Raw genomic sequence first — 20,177 nt, 5'->3', positions numbered from 1 at the left:
TTTCCCCTCTCCGGCTCCCAGAATGATAAGGCAAGATTGTGACAAATTCTTCTGCCCACTAGAGGCAGTGGAAAAGAATTTGAGCTGCGGCCAGGATTAATTCTGAAGCTGTAAATTACTGCTCAGTCCTTGTCTGTCTTTTACAGTAATTAGTTTCAACCACATCCGCTGTAATAAGGGAGGGATCGCGGTAGGTTTCTCAGTAACTTGCAATAATTCCAATGGTTCATTGCAATCAGGTCTCCCCGACAGACACCGCCTGTTTGCAATCAATAACATGTAAGGTCTGAATATACAGTAGGCTTTAGGGAAACAATGGCTCTTTTTTAATATTTCACCAATAAGGAAATAGATAATATACAAGAAACACAGTAAGACAGACTTAGTTATTGCCTTGACTGTAATTCTGCTGGCATCAATTAATTATGTACGTTTTTAACCGAATCGACAAAATATGTTCAACCCTGGCTGTGTGTTCGCGTGCATTGCTTTCATTAGCATTCGAATATTCATATTTGTATGCTTTCTTTGACATTCTACATAAGCTACTCTGGTACATACAAGTTTTCCATATTCAAAAGTGTATGAAACCAGTTAAACTTATGTTCTAATTAACTGCATGAAATTAATGATAAAATGGATTTTGTCACCAGACCCCTCCTTTTTTTAAAGCAAAATCTTCCAGAGGTTTTCAAGTCTAACAAGACTGCTCGAACATTATACATGACAGGATTCTCTAACAGCTGTCACGGGGAATTACCCAGGCTCTTCCAGATGTTAAAATGAGCTTCAGTGCATCCGCATAAGTTGGTGCGCAATTCTATAACTGGAAAAGGAAATACATTATTTATAGTCAGTGACACAGTGGCTTAAACGTTCGACAATGAAATGAAATTAGATCTAAGCTATGTATGACTAGCTGTAGGAATATTTGATTTTCGTGTATTTCAGTTACAATATTTCGACACGATAAGCTTAGTTAATAATGTAAAAAAAAAAAAAAAAGGACTCGTTTTCCCAGAAGGCTTAGGGTTTCTCCTCCCTATCTCGCGCCTTTCCCCCTCGTCTCGCCCCTAAGCTCTTTCGTTGTTGTTGTTGAAGCTGATAATGGCGGCAGTGGGATGCGGATCAGCGGCTGCGACTGCTGTCGGAGGTCCGAGCGTTACAGTCACAACGCGGGGTCGCTTTCCGGGCCGACCGTGGACGTCCCGTAGCCTTCTGCGCTCGGAGAAACGTCCGCAGCTCGGACGGCTGGGGGCCGATGATGGGAAAACGGGAACCGGAGGCCCGAGGCCCGCAAGCACTGGACTTAAGCCTAACGAGGACCCGTCGCTCCTGCGCTTACTCGGGATAGCGGAGCACTACAAGCGGCAGGCGGAGGCCGGCTACAGCTCAAGCGGGAGCGAAGAGGTAAGCTCCATAATCGCATATTGTCTTGAATGATTTAGTCGCTGGAATTACCATATTTTAAAGCAGTATTGCTAGCTAGCGAGGTACTCTTCAGTTTACTTGTTTCGCTTTTTTAGCTAACATATTTAGCTGATGTTAGCTAGGCTGCTGGTTGACTTCAACTGAAAAGCGCCATCGAGCGAAAATGTAGCGTTTGCTGCTGGTTAGCGCTGCGACGAGGATGTTTTTTTTCCATCCGAAGCTAACTTGGCTAACGATGGTTATCTTATACTTCACGCATTTCCCGGTCAGATATTTGGTAGATTAAGAGCCGTTCTGGCTAACTGTGCTGAAGATAGGACAAAGTAAGCAGAATTTGAATGGATTACTTCTTGCTGATGGGCGTGAATAAACTGTTTAGGTGCTTATATGCGAGCTAGCTCTCAAATGTTAGCTATATGTGCTGCAGTGGCTTACTCTGTGTGGCAAGGGGCGGGGCTAGATAAAGATGTATTGTAAGTACAGTAACATTACAGTAACGTTATATAGTTAAAATATAGCAGATAACTAATTAGCTAACGTAACGTTAACGTTGACATGTCTCGCTAGCTACCTAGCCGTGATGTCTATATTTTATGTCTCGATGCTAGCTAGCTACTCATGGAGTAATTTGAGTTTTTTTTTCTGCTAGACACCCCCTGGTATTGTAGTAACAAGGTTACCATGGCTTGGAGAAAATGACCTGGTGCTAGCTAGTGTAACTCGGATTGAATTCCTTGGCAAGCCGGGAAATATACCGGGAGAAAAGGGTTGAATCGGGGACACGCAGTTGCAGCTGATTTCGTTACGGTCTCTTGAGCATCTAAAACAGTTTTTGCAGGACAGCTGGCAAGTATAATATACGACTTGTTCAGTTACACAGCTAGACTGCACTGAGCAAGCAACCAACCATAAAAAGAGGCAAATGTTGTTGTTTTTTTTTTTTAAATTGCACGAACTAAAATTTTGTCCACTGATCAATGCATCAGCATAGCAGATACTGTAATGTTGCCATGCAGAGGAGTGCCTACGTCCCTCTCCTAGCAACAGGTAGATGGCAAACGTTAACGAGTAGTATCTTCTCTAAACAAAACCTACGTTGGCTGGGATGGCGCCAGTCATTCTTTTTTTGCTGTAAGTTACACGCCAACTGTAAAGCTAGATAGCCACTGTTATACTGTTTATACATTTTGTTATATTAACGTTGCGCGAAGTGGCGAGTTGTTAAAGGGTGCTAATACCCGGTGTAATTGCTGTTGGCTAGAAGAGGTTTGCTAGCGATCTAGCTAACATCAGGTTTCATGTTGCTGGGTGCCTGTAGTTGTTAGTATTCGGTGCAGTTCTGTTTTAATGAGGTTTGGATGAATGATCAAAAATATGTGTAACAGAACGGTTTAGACTGTGCATTTAAGGTCTGTAGTTTAAACAAAAAAAGTTTAAACAGTGTAAACGGACGATTTCGCGCGTTTATATTGAGCAGCGGTAGCTAAGTGTAAGTTACGCTAGAAGACGTACGGTCCGTTGCAGTTGACCACAGACCATCTTCTGCGTTGCAGTTGACCAGAAATCAACTTTTGACGTTTACTGTTAGCTACCACATAAAATCGTGGGTTTACAGTGAACTGCTGCAGTCAAGTTGGTTTCTTGTGTAACGTTAGCTATATAAAGACGCATCACAGTTGCATGGTAGAAACATCTTTTAGGTAGAATCAAAAGAATTACCCTTAAGTTTTCTTCAAGTGGTCAACCTACCAAAAATAGAGCCAAAGTGTAGAGGTTTCTCGATTGCAGGTCCATTTCATCACGATCTGCAAGAAACGCTGCAGCGGCAGCGACGGCTTTCACGTGACACGTGCACCTGGCTGCGCGCGAAGGTCTCCTGCTGAAAACCTACCAAGTGTTATGGAGAAGCCGGAGGGTTCATGTAGCGGTTTCACAGCTATCACAAACATACCATCGCATGCTTGCAAAGGAAAAATTTAACGAATTAATTATTTTTCCTTAAAGATTGCACAGTAGGGGTGTAATGTGAGAAAGTTCACACTTCAGTGCACGTCTCACTTTTAGGGTCCTGGTGAGGAAATGTTACACGCGTTGACTTTTAAATTGCATGCAATAAATACATGCACAAATAAAAAATACATTTTGAAAGCAAACACAAAATAATAAACACATTTATTTCAAAATAAATACAAAGTAATAAGTAGGCCAGTAAGCTGTCACTCCAGTGTGACTTGGAGTGAGCAAGTACAGAATACATCTAAAAAGGGGCATCAAAGACTACATACGGGACACAACTGTCCCCCTTTGAATGTTTTTCTGCCTCTAACAATGCTGAGATAACAATATAAGTGCAATGCACGATACAGTATACGAAGGCTACATAATTCCGAACAGAAAACATTCGGTATACTTTACAGTGTAACTCCAGCATTCTCTACAGTAAAAATAAACACTAGAAAAAGGAGACCTCATGCTTGGATGGGGGAGCTTTATCATCGTGATGTTTTTAATGAAGTTAAACCTACCTGTTTCCAAAACTTCACATAACTTTTTCATGTAATAAAATTGAAATATAATTCATATATTTACAACATAATCTAATTACTTTGAATAATATCATCATTAATATCACTTGTTGGGCTGAAAGGTAGTAAGGTTTCACAGCATATTTCTAAATTTCCCTTTTCCTCCAAATCTTACTGCTAACTGTGGTTCTGGTAATTTTTCATGAACTCATTTCTAATGTACTTGAGTAGTAAGCTTGATATAAAGGTGATAACGTATAGTAGACTTTATATATACTGTAATTTTAATGTATAGATTAGTTGTGTAAGCACTGATTAATAAATTAAAGCTTTAGTTGGCATCTTTTTTTGATGGAAATTGGTCAGGTTTATTAAACAAGTTCAACTCTGTAACTTTGTGCATGCACATGGCTGGTGTAGCTGCAGTCACTTTGATTAAGCCCTTGATTAAGGTATTTTCTGCAACTAATCCTGGATCAGAATAAAAGAGTAACATTAAAGGATTGGTTAGGATTGGGGATGAACAATGTAATCTTAGGTCTGGTGTCAAGGAAAATAAAGTAGTAAAAGCTCTATTGCTTATTGTGTCTTTATTGTTGTGTTGGTTGCCATGATTTTTGGTGGAGGCGTGCTGGGTGGAGTGCCTGTGGGGGACGGTTAAGGGTCATCTAGGAAAAGAAGATCTTAGTTTGTGTTGGAGTGCATTACTGAAAATGCATATCGTCCAGACATTCCACAGTTTATCAATACAGGACAGGAGCTCTGTTAACAAATTAAGTCGAGTATGCATCTCCAAAGCAAAGAGTTAGTGTGTGAAATGTGGGGAGAAAAAAAACTTGTAAAGGAAATGCCACCTAAAGCTGTGTTTTGTTAAGCGAAGCCGGCAGCTGGTTTGCCAAAAATGATGTTAACATATGCAGTTTGTAAATAGCAATGTTGTCATAAATTATCAATAAGTAATTGGAAGAACACAACTAACGATATAGTCACACAGGGCATAGAACAAAAAATAGTCATGGTACCATCATATCTAGTTAGCTACTTTAGGTGGAATCCAGATGCCATTTCTGCTAAGTGAAAGGCTTGAGATTGTGAAGTTCAAGTTTTCGCAACATTTGAGGTTTATCTTTGCCTAGCCACCAGTTTCAGCATAGTAAGATGAGTCTCCACAGTGTGCAGCTTAGTTTGGACTGACTAAATCAGTCCAAACACGCAATTTAAATGTATAAAATTTGTTCCTGTTGGGTTGTTGTTAGCAATATTGAAACAATATCGAACAAAAGTCGTATCAAAGTGAGTTTGCCTTCAATTGGGGTGCAACTTGTAATGCTGACTAAATTAATTCTGATAGGCTGTGAGTTTAGGCATTGCCTCCATCATCGTTAAGAGAAACCACTTGGGCATCAGTGAAAATCCGGATGGGTTGAATGGTTATGTAATCCTGACCAAATCCAAAGCTTGAACCTTGTGTGAATTTTAGGAGTGAGTGGAACATGAGGAAATGTTGTAATACCATGCAAGTCCTGTGAGAGTTGAGTCTGCATGTGTGCATTTTCATATCTTTCAGGGAGAAGAATTCAGAGGCTTTGAAGTAGAGGATGAAGGCAACAGAAATTCACTACGATCAAGGCAGGATTCTTCCAGAAGTAAGTATATCACAGAAAATTAATTTTGCCTATACTCAGCAGTATTTTTTAGCAGTCAGTAAACTTTGAAAAATGTTTGTGCCAAATTTTCACCCAGTACAGCAATGCTGATTTTTTTTGCTGTCTTTAAATCAGATTTTGCTACCATACTGGGAGTGGCTACTGATCAAACCCCAAAACTTAAATTATTGTTATTAAATTACATTACATAACATTCCTTTAGCAGAAGCTCTTATCCAGAGCAACTTCTAGGACAAGAGAACAGAAGTGTATGAAGTTAAGTGAGCAACAGTATCAGACCAGGCTAATAAACTCCCAGACCAGTGAATGTGAGCACAGCATCAAAAGTTAACTTGTGCTAAGCTGAAACAAGACAGTCTAGAAAATAAGGGAAGCAAAGTACGCTACTCCCATACTTCACTAGATCACAGTATCTGTAACATTGTGATACTACATGTAAAACAAGCAGCAAGTAATACAAGTAGCAGGTGTTAGGGGGTGGGGATTGAGGTGGAACTGAGATGCAATCTGAAGATGTGGGTCTTCAGTCTGTGTTGGAGGATGGCCAGTGATTCTGCTGTCTGGACCCCCATGGGAAGTTCATTTCACCACTGGGGTAGCAGTATAGATGGTCATCGTGGCTGAGAGAGTGACCCTGCAGAGTGTAGTGATCTGGCCGGTACATGTGGTTTAAAGCCTGGTTGTAGGCATTCACTGTCCTGTATGACAGCACCAAGGTTTGGAACTTGATGTGAGCTGTAACAGGAAGCCAGTGAAGTGAGGATGGGTGTGACTTGGCTGTGTTTAGGGAGGTTGTAGACAAGTCAAGCAACTGCATTCTGGATTAGCTGCCGGGGTTTTGATGGCACAGGTAAAAAGACAAGCAAAGAGGGAGTTAAAGTAGTCTAGGTGTGAGAGGACAAGGACCTGAACTAGACTTGAAGAAGGAAAGTTGGTTGTCATGCACTACCCCAAGGCATCTGATCGTAGGAGTGCTAATGGTGAAATAGCTTGCAGAGTCTAGGCTGAGGGAGAGCTCTTGAACTTGGGAGCACCTGGAGGGTATGTAAAGCATGTTAGTCTTTGCCAGGTTAAGCTTTAGGTGGCGGTCCACCATCCGCTCTGAAATGTCCTTCAGGCAAGCTGAGATGTGTGCAGAGTGTAGAGCAGTTTGTGTCTGTATGCAGTTTGACTGATGCATGTGCCAAATTTGTGATGAAGGAGTGAATATTGTGAACCGTTACTGATATCTGAAAGAGGTATCTGATAGTTATACGTAGCATGACCTTGGACCTAGGGAAACAAAAGTATTTTACAGGCTATGTTCAAGAAGTGTGCCAAATTTAATGAGTGGATACTTTGGAGAAATCTGAGGTTGTGGGGATGGAAGGTTAGCACATTCGAGTGTAGCAGCTGGAAGAGAAGGGCAGTTTTATGTTGTAAAGTAGGACATTTGTGAAGGCATAAGGCTTTTGACTTGAATCAACTTTTTTTAAAAGAAACTGTGTGTTAAACCTATGTGTTTACATGCGGATTTGCGGGTGTTTGTTTTTTTAATTTCTAGGCAACCCCCTTGATTTGAAATTGTCAAAAGTGGCAGAAGAGAATCCTCATCCAGCACTGGACCATGCAGAAACAAGGACTGCTTTACCAGTTCCTAAAAAAGGCTCCAAACCCTCTCAGGAACCAAGGCAGAGAACTGTAACCGATCAGCTTCAGAAAAATGGTGGCAAGAGTTCAAAAAACAACCTTTCAAAACTCACCACTTCAACTGCACGGAGTCAAGAAAAACAAACAAGACCCAAAATTACCCTAAAACTAGTCTCCAAAAAGACAGTCAAGAAGAAAGTGATAGTTAGTCAGAAACCACTGAAAAAAGTCAAGGTGTCAGGATACAAATTCCTCTCAAAAGGCAGGAAACTCCAAGGTATAAAGTCCTCTGGTGCCCAGGTGAAGTTAAAGAAAGGGAAGCAAGATGCTAGAAGAAAGAGCCTTAAAGTGGGAGGTGGTACAAGTGGAGGATCCAGAATTACAAGGCAGGGACGTAGTTTGGCAGGCAAGGTAATAAAAGCTGGCAATGATAGGAAACAGGCAAAATCTGAGACTGAGGGCCCAAAGGTGGAAGGGAAAAAATCTTTAGGGAAACATGCTCTTGTGCCTCAAAGAGGAAGCACAACACCCAATGCTGACAGCAGGAAGAGCAAATGCAGACAAAAGGTCTCAGAGCCAAATACTGAAGTCAACAAGGTGAAGGGACAGAGACAGTGTAAAAAAGCTGTGAAGTGTGAAACTGATGTAAATTCGGTGGCAGAATTGGAAAGCCAGGGCACAGAGGGAAGCTTGGCAGAGCCATTATCCAAAGAGGCAGCGACAGCGGACTCTACGTCAGTGGTCAGCAGCAAGAAGGACAATGTGGGAAGGAGGCAACAGAGGAAGCAGGACAAACAAGCCTCAAATATCGAAACTCCACTGGGTGCTGAGCAAGAAAAGCCATTTGATACTGGTAGTCTGGCTTTTGAAAGCAAGAGTCAAGACTTTGGTATCCCTGGTTTGAAACTGAAGAGAGTGAGGAACCCCAAAGCTGTGCTTGCCAGTTCTGCCAGGTCTCTCCGTAGTGACCAGGACTTGAAGGCGTTATCATGTAAGAAGCAAAGCAAATTTGTGTGGACCCTGACTCTGGTGAAAGGAAAAGGGAAGGCACCGAAGAGGCAAGGGCCTGGTAAAATGAAAGAGGAGAATGAAGATGTGATGATCACAGATGACAAAAAAGAGGACGAAGCCTCTCCTACAGCTACCACTCCAGGTCTAAACAAATGCACCCAGAAGCAACAGAAGACATGCAAGAGGACACGCGGTAAGGGAAAACTTGGACCTGAAATGGGAAACGCAATGGAAGCACAATCAGGGGAAACAGCGAAGGAGGGCATATTGGTCGGAGAGGTTGTCGTACCACCTCTAAAACTAAAGGTTGTGTCTTCATCAAGTGAACACGGAAGTCTGCAGCCATCATTGTTGAAGCAGATCGATTCTGATCTCAGAGAAAAGGAGCACGTTGCAGAAAACGTCAGTGCAATTCAAGGAGATCTGCCAACCTTGTCTACAGTGAATAGTCCATCATCTCCAAAAGCAGAAGACAGGTCTAACCTTACCTTCCCGCAAAGGAAGCAGAGCTGTAAGCCATTGACAGCACAGAAACTAAAGACTCAGAACGTCAGTGCTGAAAATATTCCACAATTGCCTACTGCTCAAGATGAAGCTCAGATGGGGAAATGTCCCACACAGGATGTTATTTCAGAACCACAACAGGACGCAGAAGAAATGGGAGTTTCCAGAGTATTATCTTCACTAAAGGAGGAGACTTGCCAGGGTTCAGATGCTTTTGGATCACAATCTACCGAAGCTGTGGCAAATATAAAACCTGAAATGGAACAGGAGGTGGCAGTGCCGGGAGAGGGAGATGCCCCGGTACAACCCCCACTGAAACGTGTCAGAAAGCCTTTCAAACAGAAGAGGCGCAAGTCAATATTTGGATATCGAAGGAAGCCGGAAGAACTACCTGTACGGCCATCCCCAAGAAGCCTTGGGGAAGAGCCAAAGAGGCACAGGCGGAAGTTGATCACTTTTACTTACGAAGTGATCCCAGATCCGCTGGAAGAAGCGGCGAAGGCAGGGATGGGTGGACAGTCACCCCAAGTCTCCCATGACCAGCAGCAAGACAAGTTCCTGAACGAGCCGCACTCCTCTACAGCTGTTGTAAGTGCAAGATCCTCTCGAGTCATCAAGACACCAAAGAGGTTCAAGGATTACGAGGACTCGTCTGCGCTTTCTCTCAGAATGTTTCAGAAGAAAGGCCACCTCAGTCTGCACCCTCGATCAGCCAGGAAACAAGACTTTGACTCTGAGGACCTGTTTGATTGTCTGAAGGATGACTATTTACCTGAGCCCCTCTTTGATTTTGAAGATGCTGATGTGTCCCAAGCCATGAGTACCAGCTGTGACATAAAAGTTGAAGAAGACAGTGCAACCTCACCTAACCTGTCTGGGAAGAGGAAAACCCCCTTACGTGAGCCTAATTTCAAGTGGCGTTCACTGGAGGGTGCTGAGGAGGAGGTGTATACCCAAGAAAGTCCCCAGCTGTCCATGCAAGACCTAATGTCATCGGATTCTACCACCACGACCACCAGCTTGCCTCCAAATAAGGTTTCCACGCTCAGTAAGGGCTCAGCACTGAACATTTATGAGAAACTGAAGAAGCTGACCTCAGGCACAGGTCAGAAGAAGAAGGTGAAGGAAGGAGTCAGAACATTTGGGTCTCCTTCCGATGCTGAGAGCAGAAGCTGGGAGGGAAGAGCAGGGGAAACCCAGGATCCTTCTTTGTCACTGACTCACATAAAGAAGAAGAAGAAAGCCAAGCTGAAGATGGAGGACCTTGATTCCCCTGGGGTGGTGCGCAAAGTAGCAGTGCGCGTCCGTTCTAAACCTCAGATGTCCATATATGGTGACAAAGCTGTGGAAGGACATGAAGAAGATGGAAATGCATCTTCGTCCAAGCTGACGGTGAAAATCAAAGGTAGGTATTCCATTCTTTCTTTTCTTGGCATGTCTAGGCATGCTTGCTACCACTTTGAGGGTAGAGGGTTTGCATTCTTCAGCACATTAATCAATGCTGTTTTCCTAGTGTTTCATTTTTTAGCATTATTTCTATTATTGCTATTTGCCACGTGTGCACAGTGACTTATTGACTTTGTGGCTACATTCTCTTGCTGACAGGAAAAAAAACTGTATTTTTTTTATTTCCCCTGATTATAATGGGGAAGTGGATTACCATCTGGTTTGTTGAGAAGGTTGCATAAAATTCACGTCTTCCACCGTAGGAGAGGATGAAGCTTTGGAGCCCAGTGTTGGCGAGCCCGAGGAGGACCAGAAAGAGGAACGTGAGCAAGTTGTGATTGAGGAAAAGGGCACGACCCACAGGGTCTGTCTGACTGGTGCCAACAAGAGGATGTTCCACCTGTTAAAGAGAGCCAAGGTCCAGCTCATCAAGATTGACCAGCAGAAACAGCTTAAGTCTTCCCAGGTGATGACCATTAACAGCATACATAGGTGTACTTTTTAAATGCAGTTTGTGTTTTGCAGTGTGAAGGCCTTTACAAGTCCCAGAAGGGTTACTTAATTCATCTGGCCAAATCAATTAACTAAAATCTGAAAATTAATATGCCATGTATCTTTTTTAGTATATATATTTTCTGTAAATAGCAATTTTCATGTGTAGGTTGTGTGTACTTTTCAGGAATGAAATAGAACCTTTCTACGTGGCTGACAGCACAGGGAAAGCACAGTAACTCATTTTCATGGCACTGTTCACTTTAGCTCCTCTCTGGATCTGTCAACTTGGGACCCCAGGATCGAGCTCCAGTGAGGATCAAGAGAAGGAGAGTGGTCAGGACATTAAACAAGGAGGCTGCTCCTCAGGTATTGGATCACTAGACACTGCTGCTTTGATGTGTGTGTGTGTAGGTGTGTGTGTAGGTGTCAATTTCTGTTCCTTCAGGAGGAGAAAGTAAAATTAATTGCCTGAGAGACAAGTCTGTAGATGATAAAATGCATCGTGATTTACTTATCGTGTCAGTGGTAAACAAAAACATACATTATAGCATTATATCATTGTAACATAACAAGTATCGTGATATATCAAGTAGCTATTTTTAGCGCAATAACAGCGATCCCTGGTATGTGGCATTAGGTTTCGTCCCGTATTTTTTTCCCCCCTTTAGTCATACCTGATGCGGGAGCACACCTCAGTGAAATGCTTCCGGGGGAGAAAAATATCACTTGTATCCAGAGGCGGCTGGTGCGCTGGAAACAGGGGAAGCGGAAACACTACCTTTAAATCTATCATTACTTTCAACCTGTTCCCCTTTATCCTCCTTGATTAACAATAAAACAAATAATTCACAGAATAATCGATACCAATCGCATAAATAGAGTAAATGATTATGCTCGCGAAATAGCGCAGATTGTCTGTAGTTTGTGTGCTTGCGAAAGCTACAATGTGCTTTAATTAATTTTCACATGGCCTCGGAAAACTGGAGGTGTGCTCCCGCATCAGGGATGACTGAAGGGAAAACAATACAAGAAGATACCTAACGCCACATACCGGGGATAGCTGTTATTGCGCTAAAAATAACTATTCGATATGTCGCGACGGCTATATAGCCCAGCCCTAATATAGCATTGTTCTTTGCAGAAAGTCACTTGAATAAAATGTAAAACATAGCTGTGAAGCCAGGGTGTTAAGTGTCAACGTAATTAGTTAAAACCAAATTTTGATAAGGGTACCTCTTCCTGTTTGCACATATTTCAACTTCAAACATTGCTGTTGAAGGAGTTTTAGAGTGGGAAGCAGCTGTTTCATTGTTACATGGCACTGTTCCTGAAATAATGGATCGTATATCACTTGCTTTGTTCAGAAACACATCAGTGCTGCCGTCCCCTTTTGAAAGTTGCCTTGTTACAAATCATCATGTAACACCAGGCTTCATCAAGTCTATAAAAACTGAGAGTGATGTTGCCTTAGTAATGAGTGCTTGCAAGCATAGCAGCTGCAGTGTAAGTGTAGAGCCACTTGACTGCTCTCTCAAAACACTATCGATTCCCAGATCGCTGTGGCACATGTCAAGGACACAAAGCCTTCTGACAGGTTTTTCAGGTTCCAGGCTCGGGCCTTGACCGACTGAGCATGGATTTGACAGGAACAGCCATAAACAACTGAACAGATCGAACACAAATAGTTTCACTCTTGTCTGGTTGCCAGCACTTTGTGTGAAGTACCAACATTCAAAACTTTAATTGAGCTTAAGACATTCACATGTGTTCGGTGATCTCTGGCCATCAGTTCCACATCGTCTTTCCGTTTGAAAAATGTTTAAAAAGAATATTTGAACTTGTAAACACAGTGTATCTTAAGTCTCACATGTGTGCATTTGAACTAAGATATAATTATTTTAGATTTTAACCTGTTTCTAAAGATGCGGATACAGTTGTCATTTAATCAAACGACTTAGATTTCACATTACTTTGGAAGGATAGATTCTGTTTTTTATTTTTGTAGAATTTGTAACACAGTATGAGACTTCTAAAATGGAACTGAACTAGGTCTGAATGTGGCAGATTTTGTTTCCTGGTGTTGGACATCTTAGAACAGACAAATTTCTACCACTACACAGAGCAGAACTATCCAATCACTCCTGTGCTGTTTTTTTTTTTTTAATCAGCGGAGGGAATCTACTCACCCACCAAGGACTTGGCTCATTTGTAATATATCCAGTGTGGCAGAGCATCACAGTTCACAGTGCATCTTATTAATATGTAATTTGCTGGTGTTGAGGTAATGCTTTGCTAGTGTTTCTTCAGCTTTTCCTAATCATGTCCCTCCCCCCCCTCCCCTGTCCCCCCAGGAGCAGGCCCGCAGAGGCCCACGCATTAAGCATGTGTGTCGGGCGGCCGCCGTGGCCCTGGGACAGCCCCGCGCCATGGTGCCCGACGACATCCCCCGGCTCAGCGCCCTGCCCCTCCACGAGAGAGCCGGCATCACCCCCTCACCGGTTGCAGACGGTAGCGTCTTTTTCCTCTGGATAATTGCCTGAGCCTTCAGTAGAATTCTGCTGGAGGATAATTATAGGACTTCTCTTGTAGTTACTTTCATTTTTTTTTTTTTTTTTTTGGTTGCTGTTTGGTTGATGTTTTTCAAGGGCTCAGTTTTGACCCATTACTGATTCTAATGCTTATCGTATGTTAGAATGTCAGTGATGTTGCAAATTGCAGTCCCCCAAGAGATTATGCCATCTCCAAGAAACTGATACCTATTTTTTTTTTTTTTTTTATGAAGGATACTTCACTGACACACAGCTAATCTGTCCACTCTCTGCCTCTCAGACTTAGGGTCACCCTCAGAACCAGAGAGTCCCACCTACAGTGACCAGCGGACCCCCAAGGTTCGGAGGTCAGGGGGCCGGTATCCGGGCGACTATGGGCCCTTGGGGCTGAGGACGCGCAGGTGCGGGAGGTGCAAAGGCTGCCTCCACGAGGACGACTGTGGCAAGTGCATCAACTGCAAGGACAAGCCCAAGTTCGGGGGGCCCAACACCAAACGGCAGTGCTGTGTGTAAGTGGCACAGACCCATAAACCCATTTTGAAATCCTGTCAACTTCGATGCTGTTGAGACTGGAGTATTGTGATGAAGCCATGCTTATTAACGGTATTTGATGAACAAGGAGGATGTCCTCTTACTGAAGGTTATTGCACAGCAGTATAGCTGTACCTATAAATGTCAGCATCTTTTAAAGAAGGCAATTACTCATACATTGAAAACGCATCCATGCAAATGTCCAGAAAGAAGTCAGTAAATTTGAAAATTTCCAGATTTTAGTGGAGTTTGAAGCAGCTGTTGTTCTGAATCATCTGAGTTGCCTAAACATAAAAAGTGGACAAATACGATTCTGATTCGATTTTGACTTGCATCCGCGCAGGCATAAGAAGTGTGCCCGGATTGAGGAGCTGAAGGCGAAGCGCTTGGGGTACAAGCCTATCAAAGGTATGTCTGCTTTTTCACTGTTCATCCACAAGATGTCACTGTGATGCCGTGTACTGTAAATGCAGTAGTTCTTTTGAAGTACTCTGCAAAATGACCCCTTTTCTAGTTCCACTGTATTGATTGGGTGTGTTCTTTTTTTATCTGTAGCCCACATGAAACGCCGCCGGTCGTCAGTCAGCGTGTGCCACTCCAGCAACGACGAAGGTGAAGGGAGGGAGAGGTCATCGTCGGCGCCCCCTGCTGATGAGGAGAGTCCCTCACTGCGGAAGCAGCCGAGGCGGGGCGTGAAGCCGCGCTCCTACTGCGACCTGCTGGACTACGACTCTGACCTGGACGATATGGCGGGATCCAGCTCGGCCCCCCAGGGCAAGAGGAGAGCCCCGCCCTCCCGCAGTCATGGTGAGGAATTTTTTTTTTCATGAGCATTTTAGTTGTTTCTGTCTGTGAAACAAATAAAGGAGGGCCACACACTCTTGGGTACAAAAGTTGCTTGTCTTTAGTGGTGTTTTTAGACCAACATTACACCAGCCTTATGCCTCTCTCACCGGCCATGTTGGTGCCACAGATGTGCTGACACATTGCTGTGAACACATGAAGAGCGACAAGCAACTTTTGGAGTTTGGTGTCGGTTTGCGGTGTTGTCAGTTTGGGCGTGCCTTTTCTGATTTTTTTTAATGGTAGTTATTTAGTTTTGTCTGTAATACAACAAGGAAAGCCACCTCACTCCACACCTCACCCTCCCATCTCTAGCATCTGTCAGCTTCATCCCAAACACAAAGGCCATTTGAGTCCCGTCTGCCTCGGGTCAGGGGAGGTTTTAAACCACATACAGCACCCGGTACAGGAGCAGTGAATTATGGGACAGCCCTTTTTGATAAGAAAGCGAGGAGCGTAATTTTTTTTTTTTTTGTCACGCCTTAACCTCTCCCCTGTCGCACCGCAGACTTCGCGTCGCACGACGATGGCGGCAGTGGCGTTCCGGGGGACGGCGTGCGTCACCGCAGACCAGGCCAGCACAGGGGTCCTCCGCCGCGCCGCAGGGCTGAGAAGGTGAATTCGCTCTCGGCGGAGCTGTCTCGCTTAGTACTGACAAACGCTCCCCTGCCTCACACGTAACATTTCCCTCCATGTGCAGGGGCGGGGCAGCTCCAGGAATCGAGAGGACGCAAAGTTGTACGGTGCACAGACGGCCCGTAACGTTTAAACGGCAGATAAAGAGCTCTAAACGTTGTTAAATCTCATGTGAAAAATCGCTCTGTGCACATTGTGGCCTCTTGCCGTGTAATACCGCTCAGACGGCATTGTTGCATTTCGCTGGCGCAGGTAGCAGCCTGAGTAAAATACAGCTGATTGCTGTCCCCCTGCAGAAACAAAGGCACACAGTGTGACGCCACTTTGCAGTGTGTCAGGAAAAAGGAAGTGCTACAAATAGAAACTTCAAAAAAAAAAAAAAAAACAGCAGTCAAATTCTGAAAAAAAATATTGCCAAGATAAGACAAACTCTTGCAGCCATCACAAAAGCCATCGCAGTGAAACTGATTAGTGTTCAGATATTGCACTGTAAGTATACAGGACATGGAGCAGCCTCTGTGTTGACCTTTCTCACAGAGTGAACTTCCTCCTTTAAACCGGAAAGGAAAAAAAAGAACTTGAGGGCTGTACGAGTATGCTGAATGTCGGTTATGAATGTTAGGAAACATTTAAAGACACTAACACTAAATGATTAGCACCTTGCTTGAGAGTAATGGTGGACTTTAGTGTTAAATCTCCTTCATTGAAACACCAGCAGCTGTTACACTTCACTTCAGCAGAGGGATCTTTCTGATCATAAGAGGATTCAGGGGAATTAACCCTACTCTTGGAATTCATTGGAAAAGTCAGTGTGGCTCTCGATCCCTGGAACAGCCTCATCCCCAGTTTTAAATATTAACTGCATGAACTAACACTGATTCTGACTCCTAGGTGGATAACCAAGCTGCAGGATCTCTACAGCCTCTTTTCCTTTCTCTCTCTCCCGGAACTCTTCCTCTTCCTCTTCCTGACCTGGACTGTGGTGATTGGTGGTGGGAATCGCTGTCCCCTGTCTCTGTCTGTCTGTCTGTGTGTGTCTGTTTGTGTCGCTGCTCGCTGTGGTTGTGGTGTAACGCTGGTGCTTTTTTGCTTTGGCTTTAGCAGTACCCCCCTACACAGGCACAGCAGGGACCGGACCAGGAGCGCAGTGGTGGTCGCGACCGCCGGACCGCCAGGACCGCGCTGGCGGAGCGCTCACGCTCGCGGCCCGAGCCCGAGGACCCGGGTCCCGAGCGAGCGGAGCCGCCCGTGCAGGACGGGCCCCGCCCCAAGGCCCTGCAGGCGGAGCAATCGCGGGGAGGCGGTGAGACGACGGAGGAGGAAGAGGAGCGCTCGGAGGAGGAGGAAGACGAGGAGGAGGAGGGGGTGCGGGGTGGTGCCCGAACTGATCCCCCCTTTCTCCTTCATTCCCAGAGCCCTTTGGAGCAGACGCCCCCGAGCGTCCTGGCCGCCCTGGCCAACGGGTTCACCCAGCGGGAGAGGGAGCCTTCTGAGCCGACGCACAAGATCCGCGTCGACTTCAAGGTACGGGCCGGCCCCACCAGAGAGCCACCCCTTTCAGTCCCAAATGAAGGCCCGTGAGGTCAGATCCAATCAAAACACTGTCACTGGGGCTGTTTGCTTGGTTCCTTAGACATAGCAGTGACGAGACAGAGGATTTTTCAGGCTAGTTGGACAACTGCTTCCTCCATGTAAGTTGTAAGATGCACTCCTAGCTAGCAAAATATGAAATTGCTCATTGCCTGTTTGACATTGAAATACCTCATACCTTTATGATAACCTCTGAAAATTTGATCATTTGAAGAAGCTGAGAGTGATTTTGCGTATGTATTCAGTTATAAATGTAATTATAACTGTAATGTAACTATTTACTACTCTGTTTCTTTCATTATATGAACTGTTTCACTGCAGACAACTTGAGTTAATACGCAGTAAAACGGTGCACAGTTCAAGTCCAGATTTGTCCTTGATATGGAACATGTAGGTCTTGGTCTCTGTATTAGTGTGGCTAAGTACCAGCAGTGGTATCGATGTGTGTAGAACCTTCACGATCCCCAGCCCTGCTGTCTCTGATTGGCTGTTCTTGTACACAGGAGGACTGTAACATCCAGAATGTGTGGCTTATGGGCGGCTTAAGCATCCTCACCTCTGTCCCCGTCATCCCCCAACACGTCTGTCTGCTCTGTGCCAGCAAAGGGCAGCACCAGGTAACTGTCCCACTGTTGTATTTGTGTCAGTAAATCCTTTGTTGTTGCTGGAGGTCGCCACAGTATGAATCTATGCTGTGAAGTGGCTGAGTGCTAAAGCTGTAGCAGGGACATTGCCAGGTCAAGTCTTGGCTGTGTCATTAGGCCGCATTGGCCACGAGGCTATGGAGGTGGAACAGAATTGGCTCAGCTCCACCAGGGTAGGATGGGTTGCCTCAGGGGCTTCTCGTTGCGCAGTCAGTGATGATTTCGGCGAGAGCTGTTCCTATCCTCCAATCGATGCTCGCTCTGTGGTGTGGTATTGAACTTTTATTGTGAAAATAGCCGTCGGCTTCCTATGAGTGTATTGGGGCCCGGGAGCTCCATTAGAGGTGTAGAGTTTGTTCCTGTTTGAGGCAGGTTTAAGTCGCAGTTGTCAATTACAAAGTTAGGGTGGAAAAAATGTAGCTTAATTTATGATAATTACAAAAAATAAAAGTACACTGCCCTGCTGTGGCTGTGACAAAAGGACAGGATCTCTTTGTGTTCAAAGTATGGGCTACTGACTGATTCTTCCCTCTATGCAGATGTTATACTGTCAGGTGTGTTGTGAGCCTTTCCACTGGTTCTGCCTGGATGCTAAAGAGCGCCCCCTGGAGGAGAACAAGGAGAACTGGTGTTGTCGCCGCTGCAAGTTCTGCTATGTGTGCGGCCGCAAGAACAAGCACTCAAAGGTAATGGTGCTCATCAGCGAAGAAAATACTGCATATCTCAGCTTTCCCCATGAATTCTACCGATCTACCAGTGCTTTTCTTTCTTCAGCCTCTGTTGGAGTGCGAAAGATGTCAGAATTGCTACCACTCAAGCTGTCTGGGACCAAACTATCCAAAACCCAGCAAGAGTAAAACATCCTGGGTAAGTCCTGGCGATGAGGGAGCGTCTGCAGAACACTCAGTAGCACACAGTGGTGATCGAATCAAGCATATAAATATGACTCCCTTCAGAATGGCGATTCCTTATGCTGGATGGATAAGTATGCATATAATAAAGGTTAGCATTGTCAGCAGAACTTTATGATGCTGTATAGATGAGGAGAGCGAAGTAGTTGGCAGTCAAGCTCTGATTGGTTGTATGGCTAGATTGCCTAATCAACTAGAGGGTGATGGTTGAGTTTTAGGCTTGCAGAACACAGTTTGGAGTACTTCATACTCCTCCTAAAACATGTTAAATTTTCATTTTTGACCCAGGCAAAATGGAGTCCTCCGTTGTTGAGGTCCTTCATGCTTTAGCACCATATAGTGTCATACATTATTTAGTTTTTATACCTGTCAGCACGGCACTGTAGTTGTTTGAATTATTTATGTTTCACATGCAGGCAGAGCTCTCGGGACCTTTATATTTAGCATTTCCTCGGCTGAATGAATGAGTAAGGGCCTTTTTCAGACCTGCTGATGTTAATTTGCAGTATATTGTTTGAGGTGTTGCATTTTGTTCATTATAACAGCAAGAGCAGACTATAGCAATGCCTCCCAATTTAGACAGCTTTTTGTTTTTTCTTTCTTTCTTTTAAAAGCTTAAATGTGAATACATTGTTGTATGTCAGCTTACCAGCTGCACACATCTGACAGCTTATTTCATTGGAAATATGGGCATTTTCTTCCAGATGCTCTTTAGCAAAATGGCCGAAGCACCACAGATGTATTCTTTTATTGCTTTGTCCTTGTTATTGTATCATAATCACCATAAATATGACTTACGTCTCAAATATGGGAAAAATCTGTTCTTTAAATTTGGTTTGCGGGGTTGAGTAGGACCGGCATAAAGCAGGCCATTCAGATGTGTTCTCAGAATAGAACACACAGAGTACAGTAAGAATCCAGCACATCAATAGAGTACAGTAAGAATCCAGCACATCAATAGAGTACAGTAAGAATCCAGCACATCAATAGAATACAGTAAGAATCCAGCACATCAATAGAATACAGTAAGAATCCAGCACATCAATAGAGTACAGTAAGAATCCAGCACATCAATAGAATACAGTAAGAATCCAGCACATCAATAGAATACAGTAAGAATCCAGCACATCAATAGAATACAGTAAGAATCCAGCACATCAATAGAATACAGTCGGAGCCCAGCACATCAATAGAATGCGCAGAAATATAGTATAGTATAGCCGGAATCCAGTTCATCAGTGGAAAACACAGAGTAAGAACCCAGTGCATCTCTGCCTCTGCCTCCTCGCAGGTCTGCATGTCTTGCATCCGCTGTAAAAGCTGCGACGGGACTCCGGGAAAAAGCTGGGACACAGATTGGAACCACGAGAGGGGCCTTTGCTCCGACTGCAGCAAGCTGTATGACCAGGGTACGAGCCACCCGGGGTTACACGCTGAAGGAGGTTGTGTAAAATGTGTAGAATGGAACCTCGGAGAGTACATATCGGAGCTGGGACAAATGCATTGGGCCACCAGTACATCCAAGATTAAGAAGTATCAATGCATAAAATATGAAGTGATTTTATTGATTTATTTTTAATGGGTATAGAATTTCTGGTTCTGCGAAGAACCGATTATTTTAGAAGTCTACACATGTCTTGCCTGCCCATTTAACATGGTTTTCATTAATGTAACTGGTGTTGTGAGACTGAAGTGATCAGTGGTAGTATAATAGTTGCAAGACCTACAGTTCTTGATGCAGGTTTGGTGTTTTTGGTTTCCCATT

The 20,177-nt window shown here is 44.1% G+C and overlaps 1 protein-coding gene across 2 annotated transcripts in view; it reads left to right on the top strand.

Moving 5' to 3' along the window:
- The first annotated feature begins 1,083 nt into the window (after positions 1–1,083).
- Positions 1,084–20,177, top strand: part of LOC118796281 (histone-lysine N-methyltransferase 2B-like) — a 32,244-nt gene continuing 13,150 nt past the window's right edge. For both annotated transcript variants that reach the window (XM_036555095.1, XM_036555094.1), the window contains exons 1-15: positions 1,084–1,410; positions 5,524–5,602; positions 7,167–10,172; positions 10,477–10,679; positions 10,973–11,074; positions 13,060–13,216; positions 13,538–13,766; positions 14,132–14,196; positions 14,344–14,595; positions 15,140–15,246; positions 16,681–16,791; positions 17,361–17,474; positions 18,041–18,187; positions 18,276–18,368; positions 19,704–19,821. In XM_036555095.1, the coding sequence (XP_036410988.1) occupies positions 1,108–1,410; positions 5,524–5,602; positions 7,167–10,172; positions 10,477–10,679; positions 10,973–11,074; positions 13,060–13,216; positions 13,538–13,766; positions 14,132–14,196; positions 14,344–14,595; positions 15,140–15,246; positions 16,681–16,791; positions 17,361–17,474; positions 18,041–18,187; positions 18,276–18,368; positions 19,704–19,821 (5,086 nt within the window). In that variant the 5' untranslated portion in view covers positions 1,084–1,107. The remainder of the gene's footprint in view (positions 1,411–5,523; positions 5,603–7,166; positions 10,173–10,476; positions 10,680–10,972; positions 11,075–13,059; positions 13,217–13,537; positions 13,767–14,131; positions 14,197–14,343; positions 14,596–15,139; positions 15,247–16,680; positions 16,792–17,360; positions 17,475–18,040; positions 18,188–18,275; positions 18,369–19,703; positions 19,822–20,177) is intronic.

The sequence above is a fragment of the Megalops cyprinoides genome, chromosome 21, assembly GCF_013368585.1.
Source record: "Megalops cyprinoides isolate fMegCyp1 chromosome 21, fMegCyp1.pri, whole genome shotgun sequence".
Lineage (NCBI taxonomy): Eukaryota > Metazoa > Chordata > Actinopteri > Elopiformes > Megalopidae > Megalops > Megalops cyprinoides.
The sequence above is the reverse complement of the archived record's forward strand: the minus strand, read 5'-3'. Positions and strand labels throughout refer to the sequence as shown.